This window comes from Solea solea, chromosome 1 (genome assembly GCF_958295425.1).
Source record: "Solea solea chromosome 1, fSolSol10.1, whole genome shotgun sequence".
Classification (NCBI taxonomy): Eukaryota; Metazoa; Chordata; class Actinopteri; order Pleuronectiformes; family Soleidae; genus Solea; species Solea solea.
In genome coordinates, this window is record NC_081134.1 from 14,361,340 (window position 1) to 14,382,187 (window position 20,848).

At 41.2% G+C, this 20,848-nt stretch overlaps 1 protein-coding gene across 9 annotated transcripts in view; it reads right to left on the reverse strand.

The window, feature by feature from the left end:
• Positions 1-20,848, reverse strand: part of LOC131458965 (adhesion G protein-coupled receptor L2-like) — a 91,617-nt gene that overhangs the window by 3,862 nt on the left and 66,907 nt on the right. For 4 of the 9 annotated variants that reach the window (XM_058628395.1, XM_058628691.1, XM_058628778.1 and 1 more), the window contains exons 9-21: positions 20,099-20,137; positions 16,919-17,102; positions 15,287-15,409; positions 13,632-13,837; positions 12,980-13,153; positions 10,348-10,557; positions 9,273-9,493; positions 8,411-8,477; positions 6,005-6,096; positions 4,605-4,773; positions 3,563-3,691; positions 2,114-2,210; positions 905-1,030 (exon numbers count right to left, since the gene is read on the reverse strand). In XM_058628395.1, the coding sequence (XP_058484378.1) occupies positions 905-1,030; positions 2,114-2,210; positions 3,563-3,691; positions 4,605-4,773; positions 6,005-6,096; positions 8,411-8,477; positions 9,273-9,493; positions 10,348-10,557; positions 12,980-13,153; positions 13,632-13,837; positions 15,287-15,409; positions 16,919-17,102; positions 20,099-20,137 (1,837 nt within the window). Of the gene's footprint in view, positions 1-904; positions 1,031-1,114; positions 1,156-2,113; positions 2,211-3,562; positions 3,692-4,604; positions 4,774-6,004; positions 6,097-8,410; positions 8,478-9,272; positions 9,494-10,347; positions 10,558-12,979; positions 13,154-13,631; positions 13,838-15,286; positions 15,410-16,918; positions 17,103-20,098; positions 20,138-20,848 lie in introns of all 9 variants that reach the window. The other 5 variants (XM_058628531.1, XM_058628955.1, XM_058629049.1 and 2 more) reach the window with 4 other exon arrangements.

The following is a 20,848-nucleotide window of genomic DNA, read 5'->3' on the forward strand; positions in this document are numbered from 1 at the left end:
GATGTAAACAATATCCACCATAATGTTGATATCATTTTGGCACGAGCGTGCCAACGTGTAAAACTCAGCAGAAAGGCATTCCCATATGTCTGTCCAGATAACACTCAAAGCATTCTGAATTTATCTCCTCATGCTTAAATACGGGAGAAACTTGGACTGACGACCACTACCAAAAAAAGATGTGACTGAAGAACAAACAGTACGATAAATCAAATAATAAAAACTAATTCACACGTTGTCACAGCCACAATCTTATATCTAAAATGATTTAAATGATGTGAAAACAATTCCAGGAATAGTTTGATATCTGAAATATGAAATATGTTTTATATTTTTACACTTGTCTATTTAATATGACTATTATGTTACATTATTAAGACTGGAAATGGGTGGGCTAGTCTGATTCTGTCAAACAATGAACAAAAACTACCAGCATCTCTTAAACTTATGAATGTACACACTTTATCTTAAGACCAAACTTACCACACTTTGTCTAGTTTGTAAAATGGAGGTGGAATTATTTCAATTTGGCAGAAATTGAAGCTAAAATAATTAGAATTTTAGTGTACAATACCCTTATTGTATGTTGTTGTTTTCATTACCCCAGGATTTATATTTATATCACGTGGCTGCCATTTTAGACCACCAGGTTTTTTCAACAGCCCACAATGGACAAACTAAACTTAATCTTTTTGATGCTAACTGAAGGTTACATAGATTTTCAAATACACCTGGAAGGGAAAAAACTGATGTGCTGGACGGATTTTTTTTTGGCAGATAACCCAAAACAAAAAGCAGTGGTATCCATCTTCATATGTAAAAGTGAAAAACTGTGTTTGCCAAAAACACTTTAAAAACACACACAAATCTCTGTAAGGGTAAAAGTTGAGGGTTGGATGTGCACCTGGGGAGTGAAAGGCCGGTGGAGAGGGGGTGTTGCACACCACCGTTTCTGCCAGCAGGTTGTTATAAGGGTTAGTGTCGTGGGTTCGGAGGAGAGGGTTAGTTAGAAGGTAGTTGCCAGTCATCCCTGGAAATAACAGGAAGACAGAGAAAGGGAGAAAAATCAGGAGTGAAAAAAACCCACAGTGGAGGAAAAAAGAGCTCAACGTACTGCACTTCATTGTGTGTGTGCTGTGGTGGTGCGCTGGGTATCTGTCGACATAAACAAACACTGACAGTTACTGTCCAGAATCTGACACTACTAAAGATTTAAGACCTGCGATGCGTCTGCCTTCTATTATGGACAAAGCAGCCATAGAAACGGTGGTCGAAAACATTATCCAAACAGTCGACTGATGGAACTGACAAACAAAATTATTGCGACAACTGTTGACCAAAGCATAGCAGCACAATCAACTGCAGTGTTTATGTGAGACAAATTCATCTAAACAAACTCATCCAGTCGAGACACTAGACAAAACATGTCTAAGTGGCCTTCCATGAATAATACAGTATCTCTATCAAACTTAGCATGCTTGTGTAAATCCTCAAAGATGAGAATAACTATCCTCGGTCATTTTGTTGCATTGCTGAGAACCTCTGGCATATGTGCTTTAGAAAAAAACAAAAGAAACTGAAGTAGTTCATAACTAAAGCCAAATCTGTGCTGGCACAGTCTGGAGCCTGAGCTTCATGAGGTTGGGATCTTTCCCAAAACCTGCTCTGACCTCTGCCTGACTTTGCTCATCTCCCTTCTCTACCGTCATCATCACAATCACCCCACAGTGCAGATGGGTTTCTCCGGTTTCCATTGTGACTATGTGAACCTAAGTCCTCATTAGTTTTATGCCTGACTATATAACACACCTCTTTACCGTGGCTCTCCTTTCTGAAGATCGCAGAGAGAAGGGAACTCGATGGAAAGTGCAGGTAAAGGCTGTGAACTCTGATACACAGGCAGCGTTTACCCCCCCGTTTCTGTTGGGTGGCTCGACGTTATGAGAAATGCGACACTAAATCAGGTCTCATCTTCCCCTTCTCCTGAGCTGCCACAGAACGATGTAGGCTGCACTCATTGAAGTGTTTACTGTGAATTTCCGAGTCTCGTCACAAAGAGAAAAGCGTATGCGTCTCGTCTGGTGTGTTGGTGGCGGAAGAAAGGGTAGCTTACCCTGGTTGAGTGTGGAGGTGCTGTTTATATCTCCTGAGATGAAGGAGGACTCTGACTGCTTCCTCACAGTGTCGTTCCACATCCGCCTGATACGGCTCTGGGTAGAGAGAGAAAAGCAGCCATTGATCAGGACTCGACATGGTGCTGCTGTTATTCAAGGCGTTCGGCCCCGAGGACTGACTGGCTAAGTGGGTTTGTGATTGAAACCTACATGTTGCATACACATTTCAGCGAACATGCTGCTTGATGACATGGTTGTACTATGGTAAAACAAAGACACTCCCGCCCAACCCCCACCCCCACCGCACACATACACACACGTGCTATTGAGCGAAAGAAAAAAAAACATTCAAAACCAAAAAAGTGGCTATCTTAATGGATAAACTCCAAGAATCTCTTCACTTCAACTTGTAATATGAGAAATCGGCCCTTTGCTCCCCCCCTCGCCCCCCGCCCCTTTTAGTAAGAGAGCAGAAGCTGCCATCAAATTCCCAGAAGCGCTCTTAAGATAGATCTCACAAAGTCACCAGAGATGATAAGACTTTTATGCCCCGCTCAGTATTTTCTTATATGTTCCTTTCAACTGAAACATGATAGCACTCATATAGTGTAATATAAATGTGACTGTGCTACAATTCACTCCGAGAGGACACTTTAATACCATCTACCTACCAAGTGAACTGTCATGTAACGTTTATTGATCTTCAAAAAAAAAACCTGACGTGTCTTCAATATAAACCTTTGCAGAACGACGACTCCACCACAACCAAGATTTAACCTTGCGGTGTGAAGTATTATTTATATATACAGTATATTCAGATGTAGATTACAACAACAGTCGCAGACACAGTCAAGTTCCAGAGTTAAAGGTTCTGTTCCAATGCTTGCACTGCGTTCAGTTGAATGAACCAAGAAGCTTGACCTTATGATAAAATATTTAATCTTTTATATGAAAAAAAAAAGAAAAAAGTCAATATTATTTTTCTGTTCAGCGGGAGAATTCACTGAAAAGGACGAAACACATGGTCTCATAGATTGTTTTGTGCACAGCTCCCAACCTTATATATATATATAAATATATATACGTTGTTCAAAAGGCTGAATTCATGGCCATGATCATCTGAGCGTCATTGATCTATGATTGTATGAAAAGGACAAATTGTGCCATATACAGTCACATAGTTATACACACATAGTTTGAGAGCTGCTTAGCATTTACACGACCATGATGTTGTGTGTGGGACTGACTCAAATTAAACTTACAGTGCCCCCGTTCTTCATAATGAAAGTGTGGCTGTGTGGTTTTAAACTCATGTTAGCAGGATCCGTCTACTGATATTTTTTAGTCTTTTCATTTAAAAAAAAATTAACCGAATATAACCACTTTCAATATCTTGAAACCTGATACATCCTTTAAAGTCTGATACTTATGACTCGCCGCACACGTACCTGCGTAGCAGACGAATAGCGAGCCGTGGATCGAGATGTGGCCACCTTGGCTGAACTGTGGGATCCCTCAGACGGCAGCGCGCCACAGCACTGGGACTGACGGAAACATTTGCTGTACTCTTTGCGAACCTGCCGAGGAAGAAAAGATCATGACCGACAGAGCACAAGCAGACGCAGACGGTGACACGCTCATCCCAGACAAACCCACAAGACACAAATCCCAAATCTTCGGCAAATGCCAGCTGACAGCAGTTTAAATGCCACGAGTGTTAGGACAGGTGTAACAAATGCATGTTGAAATTTTATGATAGCGAGGAAACACTGTGACGTGGGTGTTTTCAAGTGGAGGGTAGAAAATAACTTGAGAACCCTTATGCAACATTGTAAGATGGTAATTTATACACGACTTCATTCTGGGCCAAAGTTGCATCTATTTATATTTTTCATTATCAATTAATCTGATAATTACATTCTTGATTACCTAATTAAAAATGTGAACAGTATAAAAAAGAAGAAAGCACATTTTTAAAGGGTTAATCAATATTAATTATTATATAACAGCTGCCAACTACATTTTCATTCGATTGGCTTATTTTTTTAACGCTGATGCAGATTTATAAATATAAATACATTTAATCTTTAAACGTTAATGAAATTGTGAAATTTCAAGGTGATGTCAAATTTCTGTTTTTTAGAACTGATATGGAAGAATGTTTTATGGTATTATCATCTTGTTTCTGTAGTAAAGTGTGTTAATGACAGTAACCAAGTAATCAATAGCCAATGTAAAATGAGTGTGGGAATTTCAACGTTATAATATGGTAATTAATTATCTTTTATATTTTTAATATGTAAAGGTGAGACTACAGTAATTCTTGTATAGCAAGCTGTTACTTGTATATTATGTTGAAATGACATGGTATTACTGAGATTACCAAGGTGTAAATTGCATTAGAAATAACATTGTATAACCATATGACTTTATTTTATATTTAATTCCCATACTTGTTACGGTATTGTAATGAGGGGGACTAAATCTTGCCTTTTTCTGGAGGAGACAGTGGAAGATGAAGATGAACATCCCCTGCAAAGTGTTGAAGATGGTGAAGAGGTACGCCATCACGATGGACGATTCATTGAGGAAGATCAAGCCAAAGGACCACGTGAGCCCCATGAGACAAAGTAGAGCAAACGCTCCCAAAACCCACGACCTGAGAAACAGAAAAAATAGAGAGCGAACTTTAACACATGAAAAATAATCAGCTCGATATGATGTTAGTTTATTCCTCTTCAGCCACACCTTGTTCAAAAACAATTGGACAAACACAACATTTTGCAATGAACTTATCGACATTGAGTCTGAAATATTTTTTCCATTGTTCATTTTTGGAGTTGATGGCGAAATAAACTGCAGACACAGCAGCTTTTTCCTTGGCAGCTTCCAGGAACTAAGCTGAGTGGAAATAAGATAACTTAACAGTCAGTTTCAATGACAATGGCTGGTTGTTATTGATACACACAACGAAGTGAGCCAACCTCAAGAGAGATACAGAGATGAAGAAGAGATGAAACGGGACAACAGCATGTCACTGAGAGAGGGCCCAAGGAAACATAAAAGGTAGTATTGAGAGGGATGCCTGATTAGAGAAAAGAGAATTATTATTATTTATTTTTTAAATAATGTATTAAACAAGACACGAGAGACAAGCATAACTACATTTTTTACTTTTACAAACTAAATTTTGATTTTTTTTTTGCCAACTTATGATGTGTGAAATCAGCACTAATGCGGACTTGTGCAGGCTTTTTTTTTTTTATTTGGACCAAAAATCATTTTAGCTGCCCGAAAAATGAAACACCCACATATAATAGTGTATGTTGACCTGTGCTAAGGCATATTGTGAAACAGGAATCCAGGCACATGAACGGTCAGGGGCTTTTTTTATTGAGCAAACGCAGCGCAGTGGAAGCAGGAAAATTGGTGACAGGTTCTGTTCAGGTGCCCCCCCCCCCCCACTTTTCTTCTTTTTTTTTCCTGTCTTTACTATCATGAAATCTACCGGGCATGTGAACCCTGTGAACTATGCCAGCACAGGAGCAAAAAGATACCATGGTTCAGAAGTTTAGTGATGACGGAATAAAGAAAAGACAATATAACACTGCATAGTACAAACACTGAAAATCATAACAGGAACCAGCTACAGAGCAAAGTAACCCCTGGAAGGCAAAATATTGGGTTCAAGAGAAGAGAAAAATCAAATAAAGTGTGGGTCAAAAGCAGCTTTTGAAATTTCAGGAAGGAGGCAAAAGCAGAAATGGAGCATATTAGTTTTCTCATCACACAAACACCACCACCTCCCCCCACACACTCACTCACACACACACACATAGTCCCAGCAAGCAACAGACCCGCCGCCCGATCTCTGAGAGTGACACCCTCACCTGATACCCCCCAGCCTGGACGAGTCGGGTTTCATGGAGGTGGAATGCTTCACCATCTTGTACATGGTCACTACCAGGAGGATGACATTGACCTGTCAAAACAGATGCATATCAGGGTTAACACACGGCACTTAGGCAGGAATCTGATTTCTGTGACGGAAGCATACAAATCCTTTTGTAAAAGTACTAAATCCACACGTTCTACACTAAATCTACACGTTTAAACTGAAAGTGTGTATGCGGAGAATAATCGGAGGAATAGCAATGCAATTTGTCATATTTTCCATCCTCTTCTTGGCTTTTTTTGGGAGGGCAAAAATCTTAATTAAAGTAACAACGGCTGTCAGATGGAGAGAAAAGTACTGTATTTCCCTTTGATTTGTATAAGCATGAAACTGGCCACTGGTTGCTATAACAGTTCTAAGGTTTCACCGTGACTGAGAATATTGCTTAATCTACAGCGGTTTTGGCTCTTTGCAGCGAGCATCGACACCAGCATACCTCGACTGAGAGGAATATGAAAATTTATTGCTTTGGTGCACATCATAAAGTACACCGACTTCCAAAAAGAAAAATAACAGTGAGAGGTTATTGCTGTGGTCGACTTCACACAGCACTGGCCTTCAGCATGAGCTTCGTCGAAAGTTTCTCTTTTCCTTTCCCTTGTTTGACATTACGCTCGATCCCAAAGTGCAAATCCTCAATGAGTATGAGAACGTATATCTTGTGACGTCCAAGCGGATCTTATGTACCGCGGAAGAAAGCTCCAGAAAAATACAGAGAGGAAAGAACATAGCTCAGTGCCATATTTTAGAAATAATCTCACAGAGGCCAGGAAAAACATTTAAGTGATTCAAGCCATACATCCACAAAGGTTTCCATGCTCTAAGGTTGTCTCTATGTAAGCACTGCAGGGTTCGTCGCCACTGAGGGAAAGGAAGGAGATGTGCTTGAGTCTGGTCCAGTACCATTAAACATTTGCAGTTCTGTAAATAATCACAGAAATAAAGTATATCCAGATTTTGATGTTATCAAAAACGTACATGGCATATCTGTGCCAAGCCAGCAGGCATAACCACTCGACTGCAAATGAAGGAAAATTACTTCAATACAAGGAGGAATTGCCATTGAAACAAAAGTATAATTATCTAAATGAAGTGTTTTCACTTAACCGGGCCTACATCCCCATTATTACCCCACATAGATGCCTTCTGAAACACCACAAGGCAACAGAAAGGAGTCTTTAAATGGAAACAAAGAGAGCATGAGAGGAAAGCAGATGAAAACCAACAACAGCGGGGGGAACGATGGGAGAAAAAGGAGTGGCTATGAAGACAGAAGGAGGCTTTTAGATCACAGCTTAGAGTAATGCCGAGTTTTGTCTTTCAGCCACTGGGGCCGATTTACGTCTGCATGAGTCGAGTGGCTGGAGATGCGTTTAACACAGCTGCGAGTGATGACACAGATCTGATGAGACAGACAGACAGAGGGACAGACAACGAGGCAAGAAAGCAGGAAGGCAGAGGCAAACCGCATATGGACTCCCCCTCATACCCGGTCTCGAAGGGGCCGTCCTCTACAATATTTAGGTCTTCCACTTCTCTGCCAAATACGGCGCAAAACAAAAAGAGCCCTGCTGACGCAGCACCACCGCGGGTTTTGCATATATTTACAGTCCACGGACAGATTTACATGTGTGTTACTGTGTGCGCCTATATGGTCGTGCAGCATGTTTGTCCGGAGCTGTGTGAATGCTTTCTCGCGCACGCTGCGTGTGCGTGTGCGTGTGTGTGTGTGTGTGTGTGTGCATCGTGAACACCCAGCGCACCACATGAAATATTAAAAGGTGAAGATGGAGATGTCCGTGTGCTGGGATTGGCTGGGGATGTGTCATGATCCTCAGCAGGGCTATGAACTGTGGTAATGGTTGTCTGGCCCACCCACTCATTACTTCCATGTTCACCCCCGCCCTCCCCCCCCCCCCTCACCGTCACCAGCACCCTTGTACTCCCACTGAGCAAACGACCTTCATGCTTGAGAAGATTTCTCCTCTTGATTGTAGGAGGTGAGTATTATCAAGATGTACAGCAAGGACCAAACAGCTTTAAGCTGTTGCCGCTCAACAATTCTGATTTCAGAGGATTTCATAGCTGAGTGGACACTGATGTCCTTGTGTCAGCTATAATGGGTCCACTTTCCTTTCATGCAAATTGATTCAAGAAAGTAGAGCCATGAGGCTGCCAGCACAGAAAGAAGAAGAAAAAAAAAATCTATAAACAGCTTTCAAAGCTTTTCTTTATATATATATATATATATATATATATATATATATATATATATATATATATATATCTACGTGTGCGGGTGTGTGTGAAAGTCGCACAAAAGCACAAAATTACAACTTACCACAATTATCAAGGTTACAGGTCCAATGAAGCTCCAGATGAAATGGTTATCAACCCTCAGCCAGCATCTGCAGGGAGGTGATATTCAGTTCATTAAATCATCTCACTGCCAAAACAAGGTTGTTGTCTCATCGATCAGGGCCCGGCAGAGCCGACCGGATGATAGGTCACAGCAACAGAATAAACTCCTCTGACCACAGAGAAGAAAACCCGACCTTGAGCGAGCGTTGGCCACGTGCCATGAGAAGCTGCAGTCTAAAAGGCCCTGGTTGTTGATGACTCGTGGATTCATGACTTCACAGTCTGCAAATGCTTGCAAATGTGCGCCGTCTGACTGTGTGTACCGAAGACTCTGAACGGTAAACACTGCAGTGTGTATAGTTCAAGAATGAATTGCATTCTTCGCTCCGTGTTTATCGCCAGGAAACAGAAATGAAGTGGAGACTTTAGAAATAAAGTGGTGTTTGGGAAAAAAAAGAAAAGGTAGTTCACCTAAATGCAATAAATTAGAGGATTGCAGTTTTACAAATCATAAAGCTGCTTGCTGCTTGAACGAGGACCAGCTGAGAAGTGCATAAAGTTTTAACTTGCAATTACCCCGGTAGGCAAAGAATCAAAATCCAGCAGGCCACTGCAGCTAGCCAGCGTGTTCATTAATGTTGCGGCTTTGCTCGCTCACTCTCGCTTTAGCAGTGACAGGGTGCAAATTTCCACGGGGCAGAGGTGAATTACTCTTTGTGATATTTCTACTATCAGAACAAAAATACACGCTGTGTCGGTGGCGTGTCTCGGTGGAGAGGTTGGGAGAACTCGTGTTTTTGTATTTCACCAAAGTAGAGCCTCTACAGAGATGCTACACTTACGCCCGCTGTGTGCCGTAGCTCCTGTAGTCGATGGCTGCTGAGATGCCCACTACCACAGCTGGGGTGAGATACCCGGAGATGTAATAATACTTCCTGCGAGAGAACTCGCTCTCAAACACCTCGACCAGCATGAGGTACAGCTGCACACCCTCCAGACACATCCAAGTGAACACAGCCAGGAAGCAGAAGTGGAGAACACCAGCGATGATTGAGCACACCAGCTGACAGGAAGAGGCATACAGAGGTTACACACATACATAAGTGGGTTTTAAAGGAATTTACTTGTTTTTCCCTGGTTGCCATGGTTACTATTTACAAGTACTATTGCTTCAGGTTTTAAAGAGACCAGAGACTTTGGTGCATTTAAGTATTTTTGGCTTAATGGCTTTTAGCCACAGCAGGTAAGCGTAATGTTTTTGACAAACCCGCTGTTCTGTTCCTGCTGAGGAAAAACACAGTTAGCAACCAGCTGGTGAAAACTGCAGAGCTTTTAGCAGCTCAAGAGCCACAGATTCCCCCTGAGAGCTGGAGGAGACCAAAACTGAGCTAAAACAAGAGTCGATAATGCTTATACATCCATCAGGTAGACAGAAACACAACTAAACGCCATTGCACTCTCTCTGCTGGGAAAAAAGAACTGTTTTATTATATTTTGTGAGTGAGTTAATTAATTACATCTGATTATTGTTGTTAAAACGCCCATTGTGCAACTAAGTTCCATTCAGCTCTGACAGAACTCCATACTCTGTTTTATCCCAAAGTTTCCAAAGGTCTATAAAAAAATCTTTCATTGAATATTTGCATTTGATAAAATGGTGCAGTCATAAAATATACATCTGGAGTTTGAATATTTCACTCCGAATTAGCATCATATATCCTCAAGTGTTGGAGAAAACTGAAACAGAATAGATATGTGGTATTTTAATCTAATGTGGATTTCTTCGCCAGCTTCGGGGCAATTTAAAGGCAAATTGAAGGAGAAATCCAAGCATTTAAAAAGGTTAATCACACCTGATAAGACCATTCATCAGCAGCATAAAAGTTAAAACCCCCTGCGGTATAATTTCCACGGTACCTTTGGTTCCGTCATGTTGATGCCCACGAGGAAGATAAGCTCGCCAATGAAAAGGTTGAGGCAGAGGTTCTTGTGAATGGTGTTGCGGTCACTTTGCAGACCTCGGAAGAAGCAGAAGGTGAAGAGGCTGATGGCGAGGCAGACTAGAGACACAGCGATACCCATCCGTGTGATGACAGTAAGGAGAAGCTCATGGACACTCCCTTCCCCCTGCACAGAGAAAGACACAGATATAAAAAGGACTGACCTTCCACTCCACACTTTTCCAAATATTATCATTAAATAGCAGGGTTTGAATGTGACAGAACGCACAATCATACATTCTCCCAGCTTCTTGTGAAAGGACTGGGCTCTACGCACGGCAGCCGTTTTGACAAGTACTGACCACATTAACGATGAGTTTGTTCAGTTCATGTCAGGACAGCGCAACAGTGAACCACTGTGCACCCTAAAGCTGATGAAGCCAAATGGAACTCAGCCATCATTAATTAGATTTTTAACACCTATAATGTTCCTATACCGCGACCCGTCTAAATGGCTGCTGTGCAAAGGGCACATTACTTGAACTTTTATTGTTATTTACACAGTTTTTTACTCACTTTAGCAGTCACTATTAGCTTGAGGCTTGAGGGTTATAGACATTAAGACATAAAATGTGTAAAGAAACATTCATTCATTCAGGTTAAACTGAAATACTGGCTTCATTGATAACAATAGCCAGTATGCAACAACAACAACAACAACAGGTATATTCACCAAATACATTTTCAAGACTGTCCTCCAAAAAAATGTCACTATGGGTCGTATGCAGGAATCATGACCAATAGGTATGTTTTTAAAATAGGCGCCCCGAGGGAGAGTATAAATAACATCAATCTGGTACCTTGTGTGGTCAACATGACTTTGACTCCCACGTTAGACTTTCACACGGAACTTTTTTTAGCACCGTCTTTTTTAGCCCTAACCCTAATCTCACTAACACTTGTGTCTTAGTTGAGTTGAAAAATATCTGTGCACTAAGAACATACCTATGGGTCGCATTCAGGGGTTGACCAAAACGACCCATAGTAACGTTTCAGTTGGAAGACATTTTCATTTGTAGGCCGCAAACTCTGCCACCCACCGCCGCCCATCCCATTACACAGCTCATCGCAGTTCAACACACCACACACCAGCAGAGTGAGCAGAGGGCAGCTAAATGTTAAGAACTAAATATTGAACTACACCGGACATAAAAAGCCTCAGTACCTTTCTCACAAATGTCTTGATCAGAGCAGAAGAAAAACGAGGGTCTGCATTGGAAATAATGTTTTTACAGTCTCTTGCCTTTTGCTGACATGCTAAAATGAACCAAATAGATGCAACGGTTAAAAAAATAAAACAGATTCTGATGGTGGATTTATAAGTGCAGCATCTTATTAACAAAATTCCCATGTGGCAGCCACACTCATGCAATGTTTTTAATTGGGGTTGCAGTAATTGTTTTAAAAGCTAAAGGTCGCTGATTTGCATATTTTAATCACCTTTAACTATAGCGTGGTTTTTGTACAGAAAAGGTTGAAACAGCCGATCCCCCCCCCCCCCGTCACTTTTAACGAGAACACATTTGGAAGGGATCGTCTTACGGCAATGAAAATGTGTTTTATTGTTCATATGGTCACCTGATATTGATTTAAGACTTACGAAATTCTGCATCTGTCATTTAACTTGGTTATACTGCATGCTATGTGATTTGGCAGTCAGACTCAACAGTGACATCAGTTGAAAAACTACCGTGAAGAATGAACAACCTTGTGATGTGACGTCCACATGCAGGTTCTGTTTTTGAGGTCAAGTTGCGGTGTGTCGCATGAGATCAGAAAAAAACTGAGCATGTTTCAAGATGGGCACCAGGCTAATGTGAAAAAAGCAGACTTGAGTATCCAAAAAAAAATCTTTCAACGACACGGTGGCCTGAAAGTGAGGCAGTTCTTCCTGTGATATTTGTAATTTTATAGGGACCAGGAGTTGCATTTGAGGTGATGTGTAGTAGATTGGTGTGAGACTAAGCCTTGCCTCCGGGTCTGGTTTCCAGCTGTGGTTAAGTTTGAGGTTAAGACAGATGACAGGGACAGAGTTCATGAGCTGGGACATATTATTAAACGAACCACAAACTTATCCTCCACATTTATTATGGGCTAGGTCCTTGCTACACATGCTATTTATCATGTAATTGGATTATAATTGCATTTCACGACCAAATGGATTCTCCACCACTTCAAGAGTGGTGGAAACATAAGTTAAGGCTGAGGTTCAGCAGCACCTTTTCCCATGATTCTCGGGGACACGTGCATGGAGGGATATTAGACACGGACCACAGGTAAAAATAATTACTTCTGATAATGGTATGGTACTTCCTATGCTGATCCACAATCTCGCTCTTTGAAAGTGACAGCCTGCTTCTTCTGCTCTCCCCTGCTCTCCCCTCCTCTTCCCCCGACCTTACCTTCTCCCCCAGCGCTAATCTAATTATCTTCACTGAAATGCCATTCTTGTTCATGCCGTGCACATGCAAATTTGTCAGCGAGATGGAAGAAGAGCTACTAGCTGAGGCAAAAAAAAAAAAAAAAAACACAAGACGAAGGCCACTCACCACATTCCCCCTATGAGCCATGAGGATGGCAAAGTTGGTCAAGTGATTGCAGGAGCAAGTGGTGTGGCTCTTGTTGGTTTCCAGCAGTTTACAGCCCTGAGTGGACCAGTATCCCATCATGCTCCGCTCAGAATAATTCCAGAAGGAACAGTTGGGGTTGTAGTAGTGCTCCTTCTACAAAACACAAACATGCAGTGGAGAAATGATTAAACATATATGAGCATGTTCTGCAATATGCATGATCATACACAAACACAACGTCATATCTCAGACTGCGAGTGGCAGTCAGTACACGTGAGGCGTTAAGTCTGTTTACGTGTGCTTGTTTCACAAGGTTTACCAAGCGTTTTAAGTGGTTTGTTGGAATTAAAGGGATGAAAGAGATGAACATTTAAAAAAGCCCAAAAAACAAACAAACCGTGAGACGGATTACTGTGGCACTTTCAAAGCACAAGGTGAGCCACACGACTTCTCCGACTGTACAAGTCGGTATTTGCGTTAATCACTATTCACGACACACATGGATAATAAAGACGTCTGTGCTTTAGTCTTTCACAAAACAATAATACATCAAGGCTCTTTGTAGCCGCAGCAGTATTTTTAACAGCTCAGCTCTATAGAGTGGACAGGGGAGTCTCAGGAGGGGGCTTACATCCAGGTGCTCCAGTGTGAAGATCACTGGGTCGGCCACAAACACACGGCTGGACTCCTTGGTGATAGAGGCTGAAAGGATGTGGGAGTTGACAGTGAGGGAAAGGTTGCGTTTGTTCAGGTCCCCCATTCCCCTCAGCGTGGCATTCTCTGTGCTGAGGAATTGACCCAGATTCTTGTACAACACAAACACAAGCTTGGCCACACCTGCAACCAGAAATAATGAAACCGTCAGACACGCAGGATTCATAAAAGAGACATACAGTGTACATAAAGTACACAGACCAAAGTGATAATAAGTGTTTCTGTTTACCAATTGGCAAAGTGGCCTTTAAAATTGTGCAGTGAATAACGTTTGTAATAACCAGGACTTTATTTATTTTTAGATCAATTGTTTTTTAATAGAAACATGACCAAAAACCCAAAGTTCATTCCAGAGAATTTGAGCCCTATTTAGATCATATTATAAATTACCATATGAGCACAAACTAATGTTAAAACAAACGTCTGGCATCAGTGAGGATGGATGTTAATATCAGGTGTGTGTGAGGTCTTCAACGGGAAAAAAAAACCCAACACACTCTCTGGTTTAAGACACACAGATTTGTATTGTTTTGGCCTCAATAATCACCCTGAAGGAAACTGGGCATTGCTCATCACCAGCATGATACCAATAATGAAGCCTGCTGGTGGCAGAATCATGCTGTGTGGTTGTTTATTTAGAGGCAGTGACTGGCTGCCAGAGGGTAAGCTGAGCAGGGCAAAGTACCAAGATAACCTTAATGAAAACCTGAAAGTGTCAAAGTTCCAACTTTTAACAGGATAATGACCCACAGCATACAGCCAAGACTGCACTGGAGGAGCTTAGGAAAAAAACTCAATGTCAATGTCCTTGAATGGCCCAGCCTGATCCCCAACTTGAACCCAATCAAACACCTCTAAAGGGAACTGGAAATGACAGTCCACTGACAGTCCGCATCCAACTTGAGAGATCAAGAGGATCTGCAGAGAAGAATGGCGGAAAATCCCCAAATCCTGGTGAGCAAAGCTTATCGCATCACGCCGAAGACGACCAGAGACTCTGCCAAAGGTCTTTCAAAATTAAGCCCCAAGTAAAGTGTCTCAATACTTATGGCAAGTTGATCATTTAATTTCTAATTAAATCCCTGAAATTATGCTTTTGCTTTCTTGTAATCAAGAAACTAGAAAGGATTGGATGTAAAAAAAAAAAAAAAATTACTTATATGCAATATATCACACAAAATACATTATGTTAATTATTAATTGCTGGAGATGCCTGCGAGCCTACTGGCATTTAGAGATCCAGGCAAGCCGTTTCCCCTGCTTCCTCTCTTTATGCTAATCTAATCCAATCTAATCTAATCACGTTTTTGGTTTCCTTCAGCTTTATGCTTAAAGCAAACATAATGTATGACACAAGAAGCCTACATTTTCTCATCTGCCTCACACTAATATTTTAATAATATCTGATTAAATAAACTTCCATAAAGCAAATTACTCGGTAAACTGTTGAATCCTCATTGTCCGCTAAGATGTGACGTATAATATAAGATATTCACAGTATTGATATCAGGGAAAGGAACAAAACTTCCACCATCGTTAAATGTGTTTTTACGACAATTGTTTGGTTCTCACCATTTTTGCTGTTGACTTTGACAGTGTTGGAGGAAAGTTGAAGTGAAGCTCCACCTTTGCTCGTCTGCGGGAACCTGAAATCTTGCACCTGGCCATCTGTACTTAACACGTACACTTCTAGCACTGAAAGAGGTGAGAGGAGAGGGGACAGGGAGAGACACAGAAAGAGAGAGATGTATTAGTCATAGGCAACATTTCAAAAGCTGCACAGGGTGCGTATAACAGCTCTTTAAATATTTGATATTCATTGTACCAGTAAAAGAGTCCACTATTATTGGACCTTTTAAGTGTCATTCACTTAAAAAAAAAAAAAAGTAATGCCATTGGTCTGCATTGTCAATGCCTGTGAGGCACAAGCAAAAGAAGAAAAATGATAAGGGTGATGATACAGGATGAGCCAAAGCAAGCGCAAAGCTTACTGCAGCATGAATGTCAAATATTCATAGGATCAAAAATATCATTGAGCATTTTATTTTTACTTTCTTTCCCCCCGTGGGTTCAGATAACTCTTGGCTCAACAAGCAAATCTCTGAAAATCCTCCAAATTCCTACAGCCACTCTCTCCAGTATGCCAGCTGCTGGGTGGTGCTCCCTTTGATGTGTGAAATTACTGAAGGGTCAGGAGGACACACGTATCAGCGCACTCCCTCCCATCAGAAACAACCTCACTTCCTCAGACAGATGACTTCTGACAGACGAGGATGTGGAATTGTTCTCCCGTCGTGCTGCACCTCTTGCCTTCTTTTAAGCTCTTCCTTTGCTCTCGCTCATATTGCCCTTGATGCTCGCCTGGAGATGCCATTTGAGCATTGACAAACTGCTAATTAGGAGCAACAATCATTTTCACACTTTCTCAAACTCTTCAAGGGGGGGGGGGGCAGGTAAGTAGCTTTCCGTTTTCATACGACAGCATTTATGTTTATCCACAGGAATATTATCTCCACTATGCGGATAAGCAAGGGCTCATAACACTGCATGCCTGAACTGCCTGAATGCAGTGATTAAGTAGCCAATATACAGCGTGTTACACAATATATTAATCAGCGCTTTTTCAAAGAGACAGAGAAACTAGTACTTATCAGCTTAGCTAACTAACACTTGATGGGAAAGGCTAGGAGAGAAGAGAGCGTGGTATGAATAGAACAGTGCCACTCGGTTGGCTTCTTTGTTTTGTCCCACAGATCTGGACACTTCATCTTGCAGCACAATTTCAATGGAGTGACTTTACTACGCAAAGGAAAAGATTAGAAATCAATGATGTATAAAAGAAAAGAAAAGGTGTGTGGGAGATCAAAACCATAGCAACGAAGTAGAAATTATGTGCCGAGCTGATTTAATAAATGAGACTGTGCTGTTAATAAACCGCACAGTGAGGACACAACTGTTTGAATTCTTTTTTTTTTTGAGACAAATCTTCTATTGTGATGTCAACCACATGTGGTCATTCTTATATTATATTCCAACCTAAAAAATAATAATAAAAAAAAAAATACACCCTGAAAATGATTTTATCGCTCAGTTTAAACTATGATATGTGGTGCACGGCCAATAAGGAAACATAACAATGAGCATCATTAATTCTGGTTGACAGATGTGCACATGCTGTTTTATAGTTACGTGAGAGGAACTTACTGATATTCTCTGCAGGTACTTTTACGATCGCTGGCTCGATCAGGTTTTCCGCAAGGACAAACGCCCCTTCCTCCAGGGTATCCAGTAGCATCGTAGCTGCGTGAGATTGCTCTGTCGAATTCATGTCTTTCCAGGATTTCACAGCTTCCAGCCTCAGGAGGTTGTCAACAGTGTCCACAATGGCCTGTATCCATGGAGACAAGTGAAATGTCAGCTTCCTCCCATTATAACCACAGTTAATAACAAAGAGCGGGAACTGGGCAGCAAATGATGAAAAGGGCATGCAGGGCCAACAGTGACAACAGAAACAGCAACAGCAACTGGAACTGAAATATCAAGGTCACTTCAAATGATGACATGATGATTCGAAGAAGCCATAAGTAACAAATAACGATGATACAAATGCAGTATGTGCTTTCCAGTGTTCCGTTTATGGAAAAGGTGCATCCAATCAAAGGAGGTCTCTTTTGGACAAATGTATTTATTTAATAATAAAGTAAAAACGCTTGCGGTGAAATACAAATACAAACCAAATGTTTGTTTCCATTCATTAGATGAAGTTGTCTACAAAGCTACATTTTTGGTTTTAAGCACCTTTTTTTCCCCAATCATTTCCATGAACTAAACATTTGTTTCCATTACACGATCTGCCCATCATGGCCTTAATACTATTCTCCTGGAGGAAAGGAGGCATTATCATGAAATCCATGCTTCATCCTCTCCGGAGTAAGTCAGGATGCTCTGCTTGTTTTTTCAATGGCAATCCATTCATTTCCTGCTCTCAGATAAGAAGTAAGTAAGTAAAACATTCCACCAAATCCACACAGATATCGTATGTTGCTAAAACAAGAGTTTCCCCTTGACCCCGCAGGAGTGAGTTCATGACAGGCTGGCACAAGCGAGCCACAACTAATGTTCACAAATCCCACTCAGGGCAGACAGTTGTACTCCAATTCCCTTGGTGCGACAAATCAGAGTGACAATTTAACCATAGGTGTCATTAACCACAGCTAGGCACGCCACAATAATGGTAATTAACCACAACAAGCCCCTGCTCACTGTACCAATTAGTCACAGCTATGATTATCCCAAACACTAATTGACCACTGACGGGATTATCCGTTTGCCTTGAATAACAAGAAAGGGGGATCAACAAAAGTCTGCACCAATATATGATTAACCGCAACATTTAACCACATAGCTTACGTTAACCACAGTGATGATGACACAGAGCTCTCAGCGTGTCTTCGTATCTCAGGCCCGAGCACAGAAATCAATCGCTGTGCCCCTGACCTTGCATGCAACTGGAAGCTTGCAAGCTGTGACTACGATAGGAGTTGTGTGTGTGTGTGTGTGTAGGAAAAAGGAGAGGGAGCGAGAGGGAGAGGTGGCGTTTACAGGGTCAGAATCATTACAGCCACATAGACATTAAACGCTATTCCTCTCCCGGTGAGCCATTCTCAAAGGATCCATGAAATCCAAATAGGGGGTTGGGGGGAGCTGGCTGTCTCTAATTTGTGCAACTCAGAAAAAATCTGTGTCTTCATCGAGTCCTCTTTAATTCTTGCCTGGGTGGAGGTCACTTCACAAATCACAGGGGTGCTAGCAGGGGAGTCCCCATGACTCACTGTAGCCAGAGAAAGGGATCGTGCGGTGAACGCTTGGGGACAGCGCTGACGTCAAGACCGAGAACAAGAATAAGCTCAAAAGCTTAACTAAGTTAATACAGGGCCTCTAGTACTTTGAGCTAAATGCAAACATGTAATGATACAAATGTACTTTTATTCTGCATGTTTATCTTACTTACTTATTTGTTTTTGCAGGTATTAAGTTACAGATCAAAGTGCAAGTTTAAGTTCATCCAATCCCTTTCTTTTGATTACTTACAAAAAAGCATTTAAAAACATTAAGTTTATAGAATGCTGAAATATTTGGTAGAAATTCATTCAGCTTACATTTTTCCTCAGTCAAATCTTGACACAGGCGTTCTTTTTTTTACGCTTGTGACTTACTCTGATTCATATCCTATCATTATTTCTTATTATATTATGCCATTACTTGCTTGGAGATAAGGGAGCAAAGAAAGCGACTTTATTTTAGAAGATTTATGTTGTTTTTTTATGTCTTCTTCCGTGCAAAAGTAATCTAGCGATAATTATCTCAACATCCAGGGGTGCGCTGCAAACAGAAACTGCTAATGGCTAATTTGGCATCCTTCAACAGTGCCAATTTGGAGACGGGTGCGGGGCGGGTTCAACCTGCTGTGTTCGACGAAAAGTGGGAAGAAAAAAAATCATGCGGAAACCTCATGTGTCTGTGCTACATTTCAAGGTAATCCATCACTAAGTTGCTGAGATATTTCAGTCTGAATGAAACATTTTTCTACATTACCATGACACACACATGGCTAAAAAGACATTTCAAACTCAGTTAAGGGGAAAAATAATTTCCCTTTCTCCCAAAAAAAACCCTCAAGTCTAAATAACCTGAACTTGGAGAATCTACTTCTGGTGTCTTTCCATCGTGTACTTGTCTCTCAACACAACCAAGTAAGTCTACCACAGCAGAGGAGAAGCTACATGTCAAGAATCAAAAATCAGAATGGATCACACATATCTTAATGGACTTAGAAATTAATTCCACAGATAAAGCACACCTCCAATGGAAGAAGAGATTATTCTTTTTTGCAGTGGGGACAACAGAGACGAGAATTGTACAATGTAAGCAAGTGAAAATTGAGCACTCTGCCACTTTGATCACACTTCTGGCTGACAGGGAGGTGCAATTACGACCGTGGGAAGGCAATTATTCACACAATGTATAAAGAGCTGACAAGAGAGACGAAGAGAGAGAGAGAGAGAGAGAGAGAACGAGTGGGGGAGGACGAAAAGAAGGAGAGAGAGAGAAAAGTGAAAGAAAAATTTACAAGTGATAGCACACAAGAGGAGGGGAAAATAGGACAAAGACGGAGTGATATTGACAGTTGCATCCTCAGACGGACAGAAATGACAGAACAGTCAGCCGAGTCAGATGAAGAAGCAGCCATATCTTTTACAAGCGGGATCACCAGGCACAAACTGTGACAAAACAATCAAGGACATTGCGAGTGACAGTGCTGCATGCTGCTGATCAGACATTGGGGATCAGGGGGATACAACATGGAAAGCCTGGTAGTTATACCTTCATGTATGCCCTGCAAGTCTTCTCTCTTTTTTGAAGCTTTTCCATACAACAAGAGGATCACAAGCGCAAGAGAACGAATTGCAGAGAGAGATAGACAGAAAACAGAAACCATTAAATCAAGCTACTTACCATAAAGAGACAGAATTGATATAAGAAAGAGAAATATCAGGTTTGTGAACTATAACCTGAAAGTGATGCGACAGCGCTAAAAGCTTTTTGGGGGTAAGAGTGCTGGAAATCTAAAAATGAATATGAATCACATAATAGTGAGTAGAAGAGATGAGAAATGCACAGCCCTGTGGGGGGAGGAAAAAAAAATATGCTGAGACGAGATTCTGATGCTCCCCATTAGTGATGCTTTAAAGTATGTTGAGAAGATAAACAATGTGGAATGAGGTAATTTGTATTTCATGGCATGGAGAGAATAATATGGCACTGCTGCTTTTAAAATCCCTCTGTTGGTCTCTTGGTTTTAAATAAGTTGCCCTTTTCTCTTGCTTGAGTCAAACCAGAGACAATCAAATTCTGTGGCTCTTCCATTGAATAGGAAAAAAAATAATAGATAGTGTTATTTGTGTCCACGTTATATCCTCAGAAAAAACACACACACACACGCAGGAAATCGAAATGGTTCTTCGACAAAACTGTTCTCATGGACCTCCCAAATCATGAAAACCTCTGTAGTTTCATTAATAAAAATCCTATAAACTTTACATTGTTAGTGTTTATTCTTAAATGTACATTGTA